The 20,819-nt window shown below is 43.9% G+C and overlaps 1 protein-coding gene across 1 annotated transcript in view; it reads right to left on the bottom strand.

Annotated features, from left to right (window-relative positions):
• Positions 1-20,819, bottom strand: part of plg (plasminogen) — a gene marked incomplete at both ends in the record, with an annotated part of 57,248 nt that overhangs the window by 5,422 nt on the left and 31,007 nt on the right. The window contains 6 exons of the mRNA XM_084314188.1: positions 684-824; positions 1,950-2,024; positions 11,805-11,919; positions 14,421-14,514; positions 14,748-14,896; positions 16,631-16,821. Of these exons, the coding sequence (XP_084170314.1) occupies positions 684-824; positions 1,950-2,024; positions 11,805-11,919; positions 14,421-14,514; positions 14,748-14,896; positions 16,631-16,821 (765 nt within the window). The remainder of the gene's footprint in view (positions 1-683; positions 825-1,949; positions 2,025-11,804; positions 11,920-14,420; positions 14,515-14,747; positions 14,897-16,630; positions 16,822-20,819) is intronic.

Here is a 20,819-nt window from a genome sequence, read left to right on the forward strand (position 1 = left end):
ATGTATCCTGTCTTGTGAGTAAAACATTGTTATCGTCACCACGCGGTCTCTTATCTGCTCATTTCAAGCCTTCTTTCGTATTCACTCTGCTATCTGGCTTCCAATCACCATGCCGAGTAAGCGCACTCGTAACAGTAGTTGAAGTAGTTTAATAATGAATGTCTTGTAGTTGAAGTAGTTTAATAATGAATGTCTTGTAGTTGAAGTAGTTTAATAATGAATGTCTTGTAGTTGAAGTAGTTTAATAATGAATGACTTGTAGTTGAAGTAGTTTAATAATGAATGTCTTGTGGTTGAAGTAGTTTTATAATGAATGTCTTGTAGTTGAAGTAGTTTTATAATGAATGTCTTGTAGTTGAAGTAGTTTTATAATGAATGTCTTGTAGTTGAAGTAGTTTTATAATGAATGTCTTGTAGTTGAAGTAGTTTAATAATGAATGTCTTGTAGTTGAAGTAGTTTAATAATGAATGTCTTGTAGTTGAAGTAGTTTAATAATGAATGTCTTGTAGTTGAAGTCGTTTTATAATGAATGTCTTGTAGTTGAAGTAGTTTAATAATGGAAAAGGAAGAATGAGTAAAATAAGAAAGTGATGTAATCCAATATGGCTGCCTGCCGTGCCACAGTGGCAAGTAGAGACAGTCCTTCTCAATAGTGACTCCATGGCGTCTGTCCAGTTCTCACCTCTCTAGTTTGAGCAGAGCGATGTCGGCTCTGTTTGGACCCATAACCAGCTTCTCCAGCCTCCTCTCCTGTTTCGTCGACTCAGTGGCCAGTTCAGTGTGTATCCCCATCACAATCTTGTATGCCCCGGGCCTTTGGGATCTACACATGCACAAAAAACGCACACACACACGCACACACACACACACGCACGCACGCACGCACGCACGCACGCACGCACGCACGCACGCACGCACGCGCGCACACACACACACACACACACACACACACACACACACACACACACACACACACACACACACACACACACACACACACACACACAGAGACACACTCACGACGCACAGATTCACATACACACAGATTGTCAGTTAATTGAATTTGGAAATAGATGTGACTATTGATGTGATGTGGTTGTTGACAGGGCACCAAAAACAGTGAATGAAATCTACTGTAAGTACAGTTACTTTATTATAATGACAATTTCTCCGCCATTTTTCATCAGAATGCAACGCAGTTTTTTGCTAGACGTTCACAGAAAGGTAGATAAACTAACTGTGTTCTATTTTATGGCAATAACGTTCAGGTTTGTTCCACCCGTGAGATATGATCCAGAAAAAAAAAGAGAGAGAAGAAATCTTCACGCTACAAGTCAGATGATTGACAGGGGCTGCTGGTGTGTAGTTTTATTTTTATTCAAAAGCCCATCGAAAGCTCTGGGTCTCTCCTCGCGTCAATAAGCGCCTTTTTCCAACTCGATGCGCTGAGATGTCAATCTCGTACCGGTACCGGACCGCTCGGGCTTAAGATGTTAATACCACTGACCTCTCTAGACAGTGTTAGTACCACTGACCTCTGACCTCTCTAGACAGTGTTAGTACCACTGACCTCTCTAGACAGTGTTAGTACCACTGACCTCTGACCTCTCTAGACAGTGTTAGTACCACTGACCTCTGACCTCTCTAGACAGTGTTAATACCACTGACCTCTGACCTCTCTAGACAGTGTTAGTACCACTGACCTCTCTAGACAGTGTTAGTACCACTGACCTCTCTAGACAGTGTTAGTACCACTGACCTCTGACCTCTCTAGACAGTGTTAGTACCACTGACCTCTCTAGACAGTGTTAGTACCACTGACCTCTCTAGACAGTGTTAGTACCACTGACCTCTGACCTCTCTAGACAGTGTTAGTACCACTGACCTCTCTAGACAGTGTTAGTACCACTGACCTCTGACCTCTCTAGACAGTGTTAGTACCACTGACCTCTCTAGACAGTGAGCAGCAGTCAGGACCCACTGGGGGTGGATCAGAGTTCCTCCACAGAAGTGGATCCCAGTGCTGGTGGAGAGACAGATAATCAGATGGATGGATGGATGGATGGATGGATGGATGGATGGATGGATGGATGGATGGATGGATGGATGGATGGATGGATGGATGGATGGATGGATGGATGGATGGATAGATGGATGGATGGATGGATGGATGGATGGATGGATGGACAGACAGATCAAGGATTAGTTCAGTATCCCTGCTCCAACGTGTTATCATTTGTATAGATCTTATTTTCATATTTTGGGATTTACAAATAGATTAAATCCCTGACATACTCCTGGTTAGGGTCAGGTTAAGGTTAAGGTTAAGGTTAAGGGTTAAGTTAAAGGGGAACTATTTTACTATTTCTTTCACTATTTGGGCACTTTTACACAATTCCTGTGAGTTTATGGAACACCTCTGTAATTTTTTATTTTTTTTTAATTCATTGTTTTGTATTTCTAATCAAGTCCTCAAAAACAGCATTTTTCTACCTCAAGATCCTAAGCCGTTTTGAGGCTGGGCTCCAACCACAATGGTAAGTTACTGACTCGCCTGAACATTATCATGCAGCGGTGTCTTTCTGACATCACAAATCAGCACATTTTCAGATGACTCAGTTCAGTGAGGGTGAATATTGTGAGAGGAGAATTGGAAGAATGCGCCAATATGAGAATTAGAGACATAGATCATATTAATATAAGTCCACATAGCTAGGAAACAATGCTAAACACTGAAAAAGGCCATTTATAAGATAGTTCCCCTTTAAGGTAATGGATAAAACAAATTACATTTAGGCAAATACACTTTGATGTCAAGTTTTCAAAACGAACACTAATAATATCAGCTGAGATACAGTATTTCTAAGTAAAAAAGAAAGTCAGAATTGAGAACAGGAGAGTTCCCTGCATGTTACAGAACAGTCCGTCTCACCTGGTTCTACATGTTACAGAACAGTCCGTCTCACCTGGTTCTACATGTTACAGAACAGTCCGTCTCACCTGGTTCTACATGTTACAGAACAGTCCGTCTCACCTGGTTCTACATGTTACAGAACAGTCCCTCTCACCTGGTTCTACATGTTTACAGAACAGTCCGTCTCACCTGGTTCTACATGTTACAGAACAGTCCGTCTCACCTGGTTCTACATGTTACAGAACAGTCCCTCTCACCTGGTTCTACATGTTACAGAACAGTCCGTCTCACCTGGTTCTACATGTTACAGAACAGTCCGTCTCACCTGGTTCTACATGTTTACAGAACAGTCCGTCTCACCTGGTTCTACATGTTACAGAACAGTCCGTCTCTCACCTGGTTCTACATGTTACAGAACAGTCCGTCTCACCTGGTTCTACATGTTACAGAACAGTCCGTCTCACCTGGTTCTACATGTTTACAGAACAGTCCGTCTCTCACCTGGTTCTACATGTTACAGAACAGTCCGTCTCACCTGGTTCTACATGTTACAGAACAGTCCCTCTCACCTGGTTCTACATGTTACAGAACAGTCCGTCTCACCTGGTTCTACATGTTACAGAACAGTCCGTCTCTCACCTGGTTCTACATGTTACAGAACAGTCCGTCTCTCACCTGGTTCTACATGTTACAGAACAGTCCCTCTCACCTGGTTCTGCATGTTACAGAACAGTCCGTCTCTCACCTGGTTCTACATGTTACAGAACAGTCCCTCTCACCTGGTTCTACATGTTACAGAACAGTCCGTCTCTCACCTGGTTCTACATGTTTACAGAACAGTCCCTCTCACCTGGTTCTACATGTTACAGAACAGTCCGTCTCTCACCTGGTTCTACATGTTACAGAACAGTCCGTCTCACCTGGTTCTACATGTTACAGAACAGTCCCTCTCACCTGGTTCTACATGTTACAGAACAGTCCGTCTCACCTGGTTCTACATGTTTACAGAACAGTCCCTCTCACCTGGTTCTACATGTTACAGAACAGTCCGTCTCACCTGGTTCTGCATGTTACAGAACAGTCCGTCTCACCTGGTTCTACATGTTACAGAACAGTCCGTCTCACCTGGTTCTACATGTTACAGAACAGTCCGTCTCACCTGGTTCTGCATGTTACAGAACAGTCCGTCTCACCTGGTTCTACATGTTACAGAACAGTCCGTCTCACCTGGTTCTGCATATTACAGAACAGTCCGTCTCACCTGGTTCTACATGTTACAGAACAGTCCGTCTCACCTGGTTCTACATGTTACAGAACAGTCCGTCTCACCTGGTTCTACATGTTTACAGAACAGTCCGTCTCACCTGGTTCTACATGTTACAGAACAGTCCCTCTCACCTGGTTCTACATGTTACAGAACAGTCCGTCTCACCTGGTTCTACATGTTACAGAACAGTCCGTCTCACCTGGTTCTACATGTTACAGAACAGTCCGTCTCACCTGGTTCTACATGTTACAGAACAGTCCCTCTCACCTGGTTCTACATGTTACAGAACAGTCCGTCTCACCTGGTTCTACATGTTACAGAACAGTCCCTCTCACCTGGTTCTACATGTTACAGAACAGTCCGTCTCACCTGGTTCTACATGTTACAGAACAGTCCGTCTCACCTGGTTCTACATGTTACAGAACAGTCCGTCTCTCACCTGGTTCTACATGTTACAGAACAGTCCGTCTCTCACCTGGTTCTACATGTTACAGAACAGTCCGTCTCACCTGGTTCTACATGTTACAGAACAGTCCGTCTCTCACCTGGTTCTACATGTTACAGAACAGTCCGTCTCACCTGGTTCTACATGTTACAGAACAGTCCGTCTCACCTGGTTCTACATGTTACAGAACAGTCCGTCTCACCTGGTTCTACATGTTTACAGAACAGTCCGTCTCACCTGGTTCTACATGTTACAGAACAGTCCGTCTCTCACCTGGTTCTACATGTTACAGAACAGTCCATCTCACCTGGTTCTACATGTTACAGAACAGTCCGTCTCTCACCTGGTTCTACATGTTACAGAACAGTCCGTCTCACCTGGTTCTACATGTTACAGAACAGTCCGTCTCACCTGGTTCTACATGTTTACAGAACAGTCCGTCTCTCACCTGGTTCTACATGTTACAGAACAGTCCCTCTCACCTGGTTCTACATGTTACAGAACAGTCCGTCTCACCTGGTTCTACATGTTTACAGAACAGTCCCTCTCACCTGGTTCTACATGTTACAGAACAGTCCGTCTCTCACCTGGTTCTACATGTTACAGAACAGTCCGTCTCACCTGGTTCTACATGTTACAGAACAGTCCCTCTCACCTGGTTCTACATGTTACAGAACAGTCCGTCTCACCTGGTTCTACATGTTTACAGAACAGTCCCTCTCACCTGGTTCTACATGTTACAGAACAGTCCGTCTCACCTGGTTCTGCATGTTACAGAACAGTCCGTCTCACCTGGTTCTACATGTTACAGAACAGTCCGTCTCACCTGGTTCTACATGTTACAGAACAGTCCGTCTCACCTGGTTCTGCATGTTTACAGAACAGTCCGTCTCACCTGGTTCTACATGTTACAGAACAGTCCGTCTCACCTGGTTCTACATGTTACAGAACAGTCCGTCTCACCTGGTTCTACATGTTACAGAACAGTCCGTCTCACCTGGTTCTACATGTTTACAGAACAGTCCGTCTCACCTGGTTCTACATGTTACAGAACAGTCCGTCTCACCTGGTTCTACATGTTACAGAACAGTCCCTCTCACCTGGTTCTACATGTTACAGAACAGTCCGTCTCAACTGGTTCTACATGTTACAGAACAGTCCGTCTCACCTGGTTCTACATGTTACAGAACAGTCCGTCTCACCTGGTTCTGCATATTACAGAACAGTCCGTCTCACCTGGTTCTACATGTTACAGAACAGTCCGTCTCACCTGGTTCTACATGTTACAGAACAGTCCGTCTCACCTGGTTCTACATGTTTACAGAACAGTCCGTCTCACCTGGTTCTACATGTTACAGAACAGTCCGTCTCACCTGGTTCTACATGTTACAGAACAGTCCGTCTCACCTGGTTCTACATGTTACAGAACAGTCCGTCTCACCTGGTTCTACATGTTACAGAACAGTCCCTCTCACCTGGTTCTACATGTTACAGAACAGTCCGTCTCACCTGGTTCTACATGTTACAGAACAGTCCGTCTCTCACCTGGTTCTACATGTTACAGAACAGTCCGTCTCACCTGGTTCTACATGTTACAGAACAGTCCGTCTCACCTGGTTCTACATGTTACAGAACAGTCCGTCTCTCACCTGGTTCTTCATGTTACAGAACAGTCCGTCTCACCTGGTTCTGCATGTTTACAGAACAGTCCGTCTAACCTGGTTCTACATGTTACAGAACAGTCCGTCTCACCTGGTTCTACATGTTACAGAACAGTCCGTCTCTCACCTGGTTCTACATGTTACAGAACAGTCCGTCTCTCACCTGGTTCTACATGTTACAGAACAGTCCGTCTCACCTGGTTCTACATGTTACAGAACAGTCCGTCTCACCTGGTTCTACATGTTACAGAACAGTCCCTCTCACCTGGTTCTACATGTTACAGAACAGTCCGTCTCACCTGGTTCTGCATGTTACAGAACAGTCCGTCTCACCTGGTTCTACATGTTACAGAACAGTCCGTCTCACCTGGTTCTACATGTTTACAGAACAGTCCGTCTCACCTGGTTCTACATGTTACAGAACAGTCCCTCTCACCTGGTTCTACATGTTAGAGAACAGTCCGTCTCACCTGGTTCTACATGTTACAGAACAGTCCGTCTCTCACCTGGTTCTACATGTTACAGAACAGTCCGTCTCACCTGGTTCTACATGTTTACAGAACAGTCCGTCTCACCTGGTTCTACATGTTACAGAACAGTCCCTCTCACCTGGTTCTACATGTTAGAGACAGTCCGTCTCACCTGGTTCTACATGTTACAGAACAGTCCGTCTCTCACCTGGTTCTACATGTTTACAGAACAGTCCGTCTCACCTGGTTCTACATGTTACAGAACAATCTGTCTCTCACCTGGTTCTACATGTTACAGAACAGTCCGTCTCACCTGGTTCTACATGTTACAGAACAGTCCGTCTCACCTGGTTCTACATGTTACAGAACAGTCCGTCTCACCTGGTTCTACATGTTACAGAACAGTCCGTCTCACCTGGTTTACAGAACAGTCCCTCTCACCTGGTTCTACATGTTACAGAACAGTCCGTCTCACCTGGTTCTACATGTTTACAGAACAGTCCGTCTCACCTGGTTCTACATGTTACAGAACAGTCCGTCTCACCTGGTTCTACATGTTACAGAACAGTCCCTCTCACCTGGTTCTACATGTTACAGAACAGTCCGTCTCAACTGGTTCTACATGTTACAGAACAGTCCGTCTCACCTGGTTCTACATGTTTACAGAACAGTCCGTCTCACCTGGTTCTACATGTTACAGAACAGTCCGTCTCACCTGGTTCTGCATGTTACAGAACAGTCCGTCTCACCTGGTTCTACATGTTACAGAACAGTCCGTCTCACATGGTTCTACATGTTACAGAACAGTCCGTCTCACCTGGTTCTACATGTTACAGAACAGTCCGTCTCTCACCTGGTTCTACATGTTTACAGAACAGTCCCTCTCACCTGGTTCTACATGTTACAGAACAGTCCCTCTCACCTGGTTCTACATGTTACAGAACAGTCCGTCTCACCTGGTTCTACATGTTACAGAACAGTCCGTCTCACCTGGTTCTACATGTTTACAGAACAGTCCCTCTCACCTGGTTCTACATGTTACAGAACAGTCCGTCTCACCTGGTTCTACATGTTACAGAACAGTCCGTCTCACCTGGTTCTACATGTTACAGAACAGTCCGTCTCACCTGGTTCTACATGTTTACAGAACAGTCCGTCTCACCTGGTTCTACATGTTACAGAACAGTCCGTCTCTCACCTGGTTCTACATGTTTACAGAACAGTCCGTCTCACCTGGTTCTACATGTTACAGAACAGTCCGTCTCTCACCTGGTTCTAGATGTTACAGAACAGTCCCTCTCACCTGGTTCTACATGTTTACAGAACAGTCCGTCTCTCACCTGGTTCTAGATGTTACAGAACAGTCCGTCTCACCTGGTTCTACATGTTTACAGAACAGTCCGTCTCACCTGGTTCTACATGTTACAGAACAGTCCGTCTCACCTGGTTCTACATGTTACAGAACAGTCCCTCTCACCTGGTTCTACATGTTACAGAACAGTCCGTCTCACCTGGTTCTACATGTTACAGAACAGTCCCTCTCACCTGGTTCTACATGTTACAGAACAGTCCGTCTCACCTGGTTCTACATGTTTACAGAACAGCCCGTCTCACCTGGTTCTACATGTTACAGAACAGTCCGTCTCACCTGGTTCTACATGTTTACAGAACAGTCCGTCTCACCTGGTTCTACATGTTACAGAACAGTCCGTCTCACCTGGTTCTACATGTTTACAGAACAGTCCGTCTCTCACCTGGTTCTACATGTTTACAGAACAGTCCGTCTCACCTGGTTCTACATGTTACAGAACAGTCCGTCTCACCTGGTTCTACATGTTACAGAACAGTCCGTCTCACCTGGTTCTACATGTTTACAGAACAGTCCGTCTCTCACCTGGTTCTACATGTTTACAGAACAGTCCGTCTCACCTGGTTCTACATGTTACAGAACAGTCCGTCTCACCTGGTTCTACATGTTACAGAACAGTCCGTCTCACCTGGTTCTACATGTTACAGAACAGTCCGTCTCACCTGGTTCTACATGTTTACAGAACAGTCCGTCTCACCTGGTTCTACATGTTACAGAACAGTCCGTCTCACCTGGTTCTACATGTTTACAGAACAGTCCGTCTCACCTGGTTCTACATATTACAGAACAGTCCCTCTCACCTGGTTCTACATGTTACAGAACAGTCCGTCTCACCTGGTTCTACATGTTACAGAACAGTCCGTCTCACCTGGTTCTACATGTTACAGAACAGTCCGTCTCTCACCTGGTTCTACATGTTACAGAACAGTCCGTCTCACCTGGTTCTACATGTTTACAGAACAGTCCGTCTCACCTGGTTCTACATGTTACAGAACAGTCCCTCTCACCTGGTTCTACATGTTACAGAACAGTCCGTCTCACCTGGTTCTACATGTTTACAGAACAGTCCGTCTCTCACCTGGTTCTACATGTTTACAGAACAGTCCGTCTCACCTGGTTCTACATGTTTACAGAACAGTCCGTCTCTCACCTGGTTCTACATGTTTACAGAACAGTCCGTCTCACCTGGTTCTACATGTTTACAGAACAGTCCGTCTCACCTGGTTCTACATGTTTACAGAACAGTCCGTCTCACCTGGTTCTACATGTTTACAGAACAGTCAGTCTCTCACCTGGTTCTACATGTTACAGAACAGTCCGTCTCACCTGGTTCTACATGTTACAGAACAGTCCGTCTCACCTGGTTCTACATGTTTACAGAACAGTCCGTCTCACCTGGTTCTACATGTTACAGAACAGTCCGTCTCACCTGGTTCTACATGTTACAGAACAGTCCGTCTCACCTGGTTCTACATGTTTACAGAACAGTCCGTCTCACCTGGTTCTACATGTTTACAGAACAGTCCGTCTCACCTGGTTCTACATGTTACAGAACAGTCCGTCTCACCTGGTTCTACATGTTACAGAACAGTCCCTCTCACCTGGTTCTACATGTTTACAGAACAGTCCCTCTCACCTGGTTCTACATGTTTACAGAACAGTCCGTCTCACCTGGTTCTACATGTTACAGAACAGTCCGTCTCACCTGGTTCTACATGTTTACAGAACAGTCCGTCTCACCTGGTTCTACATGTTACAGAACAGTCCCTCTCACCTGGTTCTACATGTTACAGAACAGTCCGTCTCACCTGGTTCTACATGTTACAGAACAGTCCGTCTCACCTGGTTCTGCATGTTTACAGAACAGTCCGTCTCACCTGGTTCTACATGTTTACAGAACAGTCCGTCTCACCTGGTTCTGCATGTTACAGAACAGTCCCTCTCACCTGGTTCTACATGTTACAGAACAGTCCGTCTCACCTGGTTCTACATGTTACAGAACAGTCCGTCTCACCTGGTTCTACATGTTACAGAACAGTCCGTCTCTCACCTGGTTCTACATGTTACAGAACAGTCCGTCTCCCCTGGTTTACAGAACAGTCCGTCTCACCTGGTTCTACATGTTTACAGAACAGTCCGTCTCACCTGGTTCTACATGTTACAGAACAGTCCGTCTCACCTGGTTCTACATGTTACAGAACAGTCCGTCTCACCTGGTTCTACATGTTACAGAACAGTCCGTCTCACCTGGTTCTACATGTTACAGAACAGTCCCTCTCACCTGGTTCTACATGTTACAGAACAGTCCCTCTCACCTGGTTCTACATGTTACAGAACAGTCCGTCTCACCTGGTTCTACATGTTACAGAACAGTCCGTCTCACCTGGTTTACAGAACAGTCCGTCTCACCTGGTTCTACATGTTACAGAACAGTCCGTCTCACCTGGTTTACAGAACAGTCCGTCTCACCTGGTTCTACATGTTTACAGAACAGTCCGTCTCTCACCTGGTTCTACATGTTTACAGAACAGTCCGTCTCTCACCTGGTTCTACATGTTTACAGAACAGTCCGTCTCACCTGGTTCTACATGTTACAGAACAGTCCGTCTCACCTGGTTCTACATGTTACAGAACAGTCCGTCTCACCTGGTTCTACATGTTACAGAACAGTCCGTCTCACCTGGTTCTACATGTTACAGAACAGTCCCTCTCACCTGGTTCTACATGTTACAGAACAGTCCCTCTCACCTGGTTCTACATGTTACATAACAGTCCGTCTCACCTGGTTCTACATGTTACAGAACAGTCCGTCTCACCTGGTTCTACATGTTACAGAACAGTCCGTCTCACCTGGTTCTACATGTTTACAGAACAGTCCGTCTCACCTGGTTCTACATGTTTACAGAACAGTCCGTCTCACCTGGTTCTACATGTTACAGAACAGTCCGTCTCTCACCTGGTTCTACATGTTACAGAACAGTCCGTCTCACCTGGTTCTACATGTTACAGAACAGTCCGTCTCACCTGGTTCTGCATGTTACAGAACAGTCCGTCTCTCACCTGGTTCTACATGTTACAGAACAGTCCGTCTCACCTGGTTCTACATGTTACAGAACAGTCCCTCTCACCTGGTTCTACATGTTACAGAACAGTCCGTCTCACCTGGTTCTGCATGTTACAGAACAGTCCGTCTCACCTGGTTCTACATGTTACAGAACAGTCCGTCTCACCTGGTTCTACATGTTACAGAACAGTCCGTCTCACCTGGTTCTGCATGTTACAGAACAGTCCGTCTCACCTGGTTCTACATGTTACAGAACAGTCCGTCTCACCTGGTTCTACATGTTACAGAACAGTCCGTCTCTCACCTGGTTCTACATGTTACAGAACAGTCCGTCTCACCTGGTTCTACATGTTACAGAACAGTCCGTCTCACCTGGTTCTACATGTTACAGAACAGTCCGTCTCACCTGGTTCTACATGTTACAGAACAGTCCGTCTCACCTGGTTCTACATGTTACAGAACAGTCCCTCTCACCTGGTTCTGCATGTTTACAGAACAGTCCGTCTCACCTGGTTCTACATGTTACAGAACAGTCCGTCTCTCACCTGGTTCTACATGTTACAGAACAGTCCGTCTCACCTGGTTCTACATGTTACAGAACAGTCCGTCTCACCTGGTTCTGACACTGATCTGCCAAGGCCAGGAGTTGGGTTTTGACACGCAACCACCAACAATTCGGCCAAAACAACGCTTTGGCTTGGTGGCTGGAGTACCACACTTCATCCCAGCTACAGAGAGACAGAGAGACAGAGAGACAGACAGACAGAGAGACAGACAGACGTGGACTTGGTGACTGGGGTACCACACAGAAAAAAACAACTACTAACACCGAAGACATCACTTATGTATATTATGCAAATTATAGATGTCCCACTCATGGAGTGACGACTTGTGATCAAATCTCACTTCCATGATGTATGTGGATTAGATAATGTAATAGAGTGTTGCCATTACAATTTACCATGTTACTGTGAAATCCCTTTTAATTGAGACCACACAATTTTTCAAATGCTTCCCAATAGTGATAATGAAGCGGCATCACACACTAAATAACCTGCTGGCCAGTTATGATTTTCATTTTATTACACACTGTTTGTCTTGATTCACTCTCTCTCTCTCTTTCTCTCTGTCATCAACTACCTTCACGTTTGAAATTAATAAGGAGGCGAGATGATCCGTGCACAACAGTGCCATTTCCACACACGCATATATGAGGCTATCCACTCATTATTCTCCTTCCATATTCTCCATGTACACCCACAATTCTGTAGCCACACACAGCCCCAACATGGTGATTACATTTGCCAATGACACAACAGTGATATGCCTTCTACAGAGGCATAACCATGCAAGAGCATCCTGACTGGATGCATCATCGCCTGGTATGGAAACTGCTCTGATCTTGACTGCGAGGTGTTACAGTGGGTCATGAGACCCATTCAGAACATCTGTGGTGGTGAGCTCCCCTCTACCCAGGATATATACAATAGACAATCTGTCAGCAAAACCACAAACAGCTTCAGCTGTTGCTGTCCGGCAAACTGTACCACAGCCTCAAGCGACCAGTTTCCCCCCCAGGCAGTCAGACACTAGCGGCCAGCTACCTGTGACTCAAATGAATCAAACGTATCCTTTTAAAATAGCGCAAATGGAGAGTTGGAAAGTAATATCTTGACGTAAGAAAACAAAAGCATTGTGCCGGTGGTCTTTATACAGGCCAAATACAATAGCAGTCAATAGGAATTCTCCTCATTTCATGTCATCTCATGTCATCTCATCTTGTCTCATCTCATGTCATCTCATCCCGTCTCATCTCATGTCATCTCATCCTGTCTCTTCTCATGTCATCTCATCCTGCCTCTTCTCATGTCATCTAATCCTGTCTCATGTCATCTCATCCTGTCTCATCTCATGTCATCTCATCCTGTCTCATCTCATGTCATCTCATCTTGTCTCATCTCATGTCATCTCATACTGTCTCATCTCATGTCATCTCATACTGTCTCTAGGGCTGCAATGATTAGTCGACATAATCGACGACATCGATTATAAAAAATCGTCGACGAGGAATTGTTGCGTCGATTAGTCATTCAAAAAATTATTATAATTTTTTCTTTTTTTTTTGCACTACCTATCTTTGTGAAAGTGGCTTCTCAGCTCTGGTCCAGCCAGCTGAAGACTTCTTACTGTATGTCATCTCATACTGTCTCATCTCATCCTGTCTCATCTCATGTCATCTCATCCTGCCTCATCTCATGTCATCTCATCCTGTCTCATCTCATGTCATCTCATCTTGTCTCATCTCATGTCATCTCATCTTGTCTCATCTCATGTCATCTCATACTGTCTCATCTCAAGTCATCTCATCCTACCTCTTCTCATGTCATCTAATCCTGTCTCATCTCATGTCATCTCATCCTGTCTCATCTCATGTCATCTAATTTTTTTTTTATCCACTTTTTCTCCCATTTTTCTATATTTTCTCCCATCCCAATTTTGTATCATCCAATTCAACCCTCCCCTGTCACGAACGCTGTTTCTTGCCTCCCACAAGCCGGCTGCAATGTGGACTAAGTCATACATAGCACAAGTCCCCTCCGGTACTTGAGGTAACAGCAGTCGCATCTTTTCACCTGCGCAGCTCGATCTCTCAGTGGCGAGGAGTAACGTGTGGGAGGCTCACGCTGCCCCCGACACTTCCTGATTATACTGCGCAGGCGCACCAACCGACCTGTAGGAGTCGCTGTCCACAACGCCCGATCCCCACCCATCAGTTTCCCACCCCCTAATACGGCCAATGTGTATTAGTACGGACGACCAGCTAAACTGAAAGCAATGTGGAGCGCTGGGATCGAACAGGCGATCCCAGCGTCTCCGCATTCGTGGCGAGCGCCTTGCCCACTACGCCACGTAGCCGCCCCTATCTCATGTCATCTCATACTGTCTCATCTCATGTCATCTCATCTTGTCTCATCTCATGTCATCTCATACTGTCTCATCTCATGTCATCTCATCTTGTCTCATCTCATGTCATCTCATCCTGTCTCATCTCATGTCATCTCATCCCGTCTCATCTCATGTCATCTCATCCTGTCTCATCTCATGTCTTCTCATCCTGGCTCTTCTCATGTCATCTCATCCTGTCTCATCTCATGTCTTCTCATCCTGGCTCTTCTCATGTCATCTCATCCTGTCTCATCTCATGTCATCTCATGTGTACTGTACGTACCACAGTCGGGTATTTGGCAGTAGTCCCACTTCTTGTTCATGCTGGTTGTATAGCACCAGGGTCCGTTCACATCGTTGTCTGGGTTTCTACAATTCTGACAGAGGCATAAAAACATGATAACACACTAAGGACGTTTCCCCAGAGGTTAGTATTAATGAGTATTTCACCAGTCTGTGGTTATTTTTAATGCATATTTCTCTCTCTCTCTCTCTCTCTCTCTCTCTCTCTCTCTCTCTCTCTCTCTCTCTCTCTCTCTCTCTCTCTCTCTCTCTCTCTCTCTCTCTCTCTCTCTCTCTCTCTCTCTCTCTCTCTCTCTCGCAGGCTTACATTGCCCTCCATGCCTTTATCAGGGTGTGACTCTGGGGTGAAGCTGATGTGGGCGTGGGGGCTCTGGGCTCTCCAGGCCTGGCAGGTCACACCCAGCAGCGTCATGGAGGTGGGACCACGATATGTAGCTCCATTCCCCACCTTACAGTCTGACAGGGAGAGAGAGAGAGAGAGAGAGAGAGAGAGAGAGAGAGAGAGAGAGAGAGAGAGAGAGAGAGAGAGAGAGAGAGAGAGAGAGAGAGAGAGAGAGAGAGTGATGACCTGTACTGTATATACAGTATTTCATCGGTTTTCGCATGACTGCCTGCCACCATGACTCTTCACCTGCAATCTATTTTATCATCTAGATATGATCTCTACCGGCCATCATGCTGGCTTCATGTCTCAATATCACATCATCTATTTTCAGGGGTGTAAAGTACTTGAGTAATTGTACTTCGTTACAATACTTAAGTACTGTTTTTGGGGATTTGTACTTTACTCAAGTATTATTAGGTTTGTATATTTGTACTTTTACTCAATTACATTTCAGAGAAAAAAAAACATTTGACTCCTTACATTTAAAATGCAGACCTACAAAGTACAAAGTACAAATCTTGCAGGTCCAAGTATTTGAATTAGTACTGTATATTTGTTTCTCTGGCTGAACTAACGTTAACATTATTAATCCTGCGGCCGCACTTTATTTAAAAACAGCCAATCAAATCCCTATCAATGGAAAATTAACCCGCAATACCCATGCTGATTGGTCCTTGTGCAAGACTAGAAAGCGGGGATCTTTGATTAAACACATGCTATTTTTTACACCCTTGTCTATTTTATCATCTAGATACAGTATGTTCTCTACCTGCCATGCTGGCTTCATGTCTCAATATAACATCATCTATTGTATCATCTAGATATGTTCTCTACAGGGGTGTAACAAGTACCCAGAAATTATACTTAAGTGAAAGTATGGGTACCGTCTCAAAATCTTACTCAAGTAAAAGTCAGAGTATCTGGCTAAAAACACACTTGAGTAAAAGTAAAAAAAAGTTTCTACTTTTAAATGTACTTAAGTATTAAAAAGTAAAAGTAAAAACTTTTGTTCTGACCGTCTATTCTTCTGATAGCAGGTGTTTAATCAAAGATCCCCGCTTTCTAGTCTTGCACAAGGACCAATCAGCATGGGTATGGGCGGGTTCATTTTCCATTGATGGGGATATGATTGGCTGTTTTTAAATAAAGTGTGGCCGCAGGATTAATAACGTTAACGTTAGTTCGGCCAGAGAAACAAATATACTAATTCAAATTGTTGGACCTGCGAGATTTGTACTTTGTACTTTGTAGGTCTGCATTTTAAATGTAAGGAGTAAAAAGTATGTTTTTTTTCTCTGAAATGTAATTGAGTAAAAGTACAAGTACACTAACCTAATAATACTTGAGTAAAGTACAAATCCCCCAAAACAGTACTTAAGTATTGTAAAGAAGTACAATTACTCAAGTACTTTACACCCCTGTGTGTCATGCTGGCTTCATGTCTGAAGTGTCAGTATGACATTATCTGATGACGTGGTCTCTAAGGCCCTGCTCAGTGTGTCCCCATGGGGGGGGGGGGTTTATTTTCACTCTCTGCCAGAACTGTTGCAGGTTTGCATGGATTTGTACTGAGAGCATCGTGAGAGCTATATCACTATAATTTGTTTAATTACTATGATGAGTGTTCCTGACTGAAATTAATGAATGAAATAAAGAATGAACAAATGAATGAATGAATGAACTAACAAATGAATGAATTATCTAATGAATGAATGAATGGTTTAACTAATGAATGGACTAACACATGAACAAATTAACAAATGAATGAATGCACTAATAAATTAATGAATGAGTGAATGTGTCACCTCTCTCTGGGGGGGCCTGTGTTGCGGTCTCAGTTTGTGGGGGTCTGGGGAGCGTGGTAGGGACCACTCCGGTAGGTTTAGTAAGGCACTTCTCCACATTACAGTACTCCCAGCGAACAGAGGGGTCAGTAGTGTAACACCAGGGAGCTCTGTCCCCATCTGGGTTTCTACACAGGTTCCTCCGCAGATCACTGTCAACAAACATGGTATCAATCAATCAATCAATCCGTCAATCAATCGGTCAGTTGCTCAGTTTCCAGTTGAATTGCAAAGACAGGATGCTCCATCATATGAATGGATTATGCAAATCCAGGAATAAATAGCCTCTCCACATACCAATCTGCTTTGCTAGCTCTATCTTGGAAAAACAATAATTGCCCAAAAGAACAATATGCGTAATTGCAGAATAACTATAGATGAGTTAAAAACAGCAGTGCAAAACAATTCATGGTGACAGTGACTCAGGAGGTAGTGCAGTCGTCTGGTAATCCAGAGGTTCCTGGTTCGATTCCCGCTACTCCCGGGCAGCGTGTCGAAGTGTCCTTGAGCAAGACACTTAACCCCTAATTGCTCCCGATGAGCAGGTTGACACCTTGCATGGTTGCCTCTGCCGTCTGTGTGTGAATGTGTGAGTGAATGGGTAAAATGTGAGGAACTAATTGTAAAGCGCTTTGGATAAAAGCGCTATATAAATGCACCATTTACCATTGGTAGATGGTGCACCGATGCCAGAGAGTGCATTCGGCTGAATAGCCAGATGAAGCACATCCTACCTGGTCTGTAACATTGTTATAAACCTTGCTGCAGAGACACTATTATACTAGTAATGTCTAACATTAGCTCCCATCATCAGTGCTACTGACAGGGTCCACTGTAAAACATGCTGCTGCAGTTGGCGCTGTGTGAGGCCACAACATGTTACGCACATGAAAACAATGGGGAGGGGGATTTGAGCTAAACTTGCTTACGAATAGTGCCATGATAAGTGAAGGGATTTTGAAGTGAAGGTTGGGAGAATTTAGAAGGGTGATTCATCTGGGGCTGAGTGTTCAATGGAGCAGGTCACTTAATTTCATTGCTCCCACATTTTTATCCCATTTTATTGCTTTTTACAACCAACATCATCAGATATATTCAAACTAGTGAAGATAAGTCAAGAGTGAACTTTGTATCGAATGAAAAAATTACAATACCGCAAGATTCAAAGAATTATTCATCTTGTGCAACGTGTGGTGCAAAGACAGAAGAAACAAGTCCAACTTCGGCAGAAAAGATGGCGCCGATTTCAGATGAGCCTCTTTGGGTGATAAAGATGGTAGAGAGACAAGAGAAGATGTTTGAACTGGCCAGTGAACAGAAAACGATGGCAGAGGAACAAACAAGGATATTTGTGAAGATGGCAGAAGAGCAAACAAGATTCATAACCACTCTCAATGAAAAGATGGCTGTGGTGAAGGATGTCTCGAGAGTATAGCATTTGTGTGTCGGTGTTGGAAACTGCGGATACTGAAAAAAAAGGAACCGCTGGCTACGGCAACAAAAACTGAGAGATTGACTGTAAGGTTAGTCAAGCATGAGGATAGAGACAGATGTGTCAATTTGCGCATAATTATATGGTTTCTCAGAAGGAGTAGAAGAAAAAGATGGTTCCTGAGATTCTTGGCGAGGAATTTACAAGTGAACTCTTGCTAGAAAGGGCTCACAGAACATTGGCACCTCACAAAGCAGACGGACCTCCAAGCAGTGTTCATTTCGTCAGCTATTTTTTATTTTAGTTTTATTGTCATCATGTCTCAAATGCTCTTTTTCGTTTTCATCATATTCAGTCACCTTTATCTATTTTTCGTTTAGTCAAGTTTTAGTCAACTACAGGTCTGAGCAATTTAGTTTTAGTATTTTCTGTTTAGTTTCGATTTCGTTTTTTTTGTTTAGTCTCGCCACTCAGTTACAGCCTCATAAGTGGAGTTTTTTCTAAACAAAAAAAGGTAACGTTAGGGCTAGCTGGTTAGACTTATGTAAACTATTTAATGTGTTCTATTGTGGTGGATCAACATAATGTAGCTATCCGTCATGCAGTAATGTATAGGGAAGAAAGAGAAGAGTTTCCCTTTCTGTATGGTGCTTTATTTCCAGCTCAATATGGGGTTTTACAGGTTACTTCCTTTCTCATACACAACACAGCTACCTGCTAATACGCTAGCTTCACAACAACAACGTAACACGTGTTTGTGGGTTTCATTCCACTTTTATTTTAATCACGTTTATGTTTATTCAATAAATACTATATACTTTGGAAAACGTTTTGCATTACTCTTTCCTCCTGCCGGGACTGAGTCTGAATGGGTTGGGGTTCACAACCACCAACCATGTGTGATACCTAACCATTGCATGTGACAAAGATTTTATTTTGCAAACTACATTTTGTGTCGTCGTTTTTAGTAAATGACATTGCATGGATCATTTCGTCACGTTAGTGTCACATGATCTCGATTAACGCGACGTCTCGTCTCGTTTTCGTCAGGGGGAAAAGCTTCGTTGACGACCATATTTAGTCATCATTTTCGTCGACTAAATTAACACTGCCTCCAAGGCCTTTTTTGTCTCAGGATATAAACAGAAGGAGTTGGTGAGGAAACTACCCAGAAGGAAAGGAGACATTTGCTGGAAGGGCCACAGGATCGGCATCTATCAGAACTTTTTCAGAGTGTAAACGTTTCCGATATGATAAAGTCGCCTATAGTGGCAAATATTAGAGCAAGTTGTTTCAACGATACATACTTCGTTAACTTCAATTAGTTAGAAGGACAGTTGAATAGCTCGGTCTGTGTGGTCAAGTTTGGGATTCAATGAGAATGGAGTTTTCCACCTTAACATGGGGCAAGATAATAGGGAAACACTCAGTGGTAGAGCATTTGTTTTAGCTTTTGGGATAATGCTGGCTATTCTGACCCGTGCAGGTAAATTATATTAGAAAGTGCTGCATGTAAGAACATGTGGAGTGCTGGCGTATTGCGCTCGGTCTTATCCTAGGCTGTAATGTACCACGGTGTCCACTAGTCGGAGCCATATACTGTATGTTTGATTTCAAGACAGCAGGTTCTCTTGTTTCTGGTCTTTCTCAGGCCCAGCAGTAATATAAATATTATTTTAGCTAAGGACATATAATGTATGTGTGTTCCAAGTACATTGGGTCACTCGGGGACAGTAATGTTGTGCTGTTTTGACAACGTGCAGACTAGTTTAGACTAATTATTAGATATAGTCTAAGATGTTGGTCATATACATGTTATTTTTATGATGGTGAATAGGGGATGGTGTGGGCCTGGTTGATCGACTAGATCCCACTTATTGGTTGTTTGTCCGATGGACATATGTCAGAAGGCATGGAGAGGAGGATTTCAGTTTTTCTTGGAAACTTGAAAACTCTTCTTGCTGTGTTGACAGCAGCAAGAAAGCTGGTAGCTATGTGCTGGAAATCACCTAATTTGCTCGCTCTCAGAGCATGGACTTTGATGTGTTTTGGACATTGTTTATTTAGAGCTTTCGACAGTGTGTGTGTGCATGGAGTGAAGGAGGCGACAATTATAATGTGGAATAATCTGGAAGTACAGTTTAAATCCAAGTTGAGAAGGATGGTGGTGGTGGCTTGGAACTCTGGGGGGGTGGGTTCTTAGCGGGTTATTATTATTTATGTAATCTTTATTAAATATTTAACATAATCTTTGTATGTGTTTATTGCAAAAGAATATATAAAAATGTATCGTAAAAAAAGAAGGGTGATTCATCTTGAGCCAAACCATGTGTACATTAAACGGTTAGCCGTGCAGTATATCGAAAAATAATCAACCCTCCAACCAATCAGAATTGAGTATTTACCCAGGCGTTGGTATACATTATTCTTATAAAACAGGTCGCTTAAATCAAGCAATCTGATTGGTTCATAGCCATGGTATAATGAGCATTATACCCACAGCTATTATGCTAATTTATTTTCACAAGTCAGTATCACACTGTGTCTTCTTCACTTGTTTAAAGAAGACGTGTCCGGCGTGAAAACTTAAGGTAACCTACTTGCGTTCAGCGTTTCTCTGATTGGCCACGACGCCCATGTGACCGCGGCAGAGAGGCAGAGCGGAAATAGGCTGCTGCTCCGGCGAAAGAAAGAAAGACAGGCATTCTATTGCCATGC

This window comes from Notolepis coatsorum (genome assembly GCF_963971535.1).
Source record: "Notolepis coatsorum genome assembly, chromosome: 5".
Lineage (NCBI taxonomy): Eukaryota > Metazoa > Chordata > Actinopteri > Aulopiformes > Paralepididae > Notolepis > Notolepis coatsorum.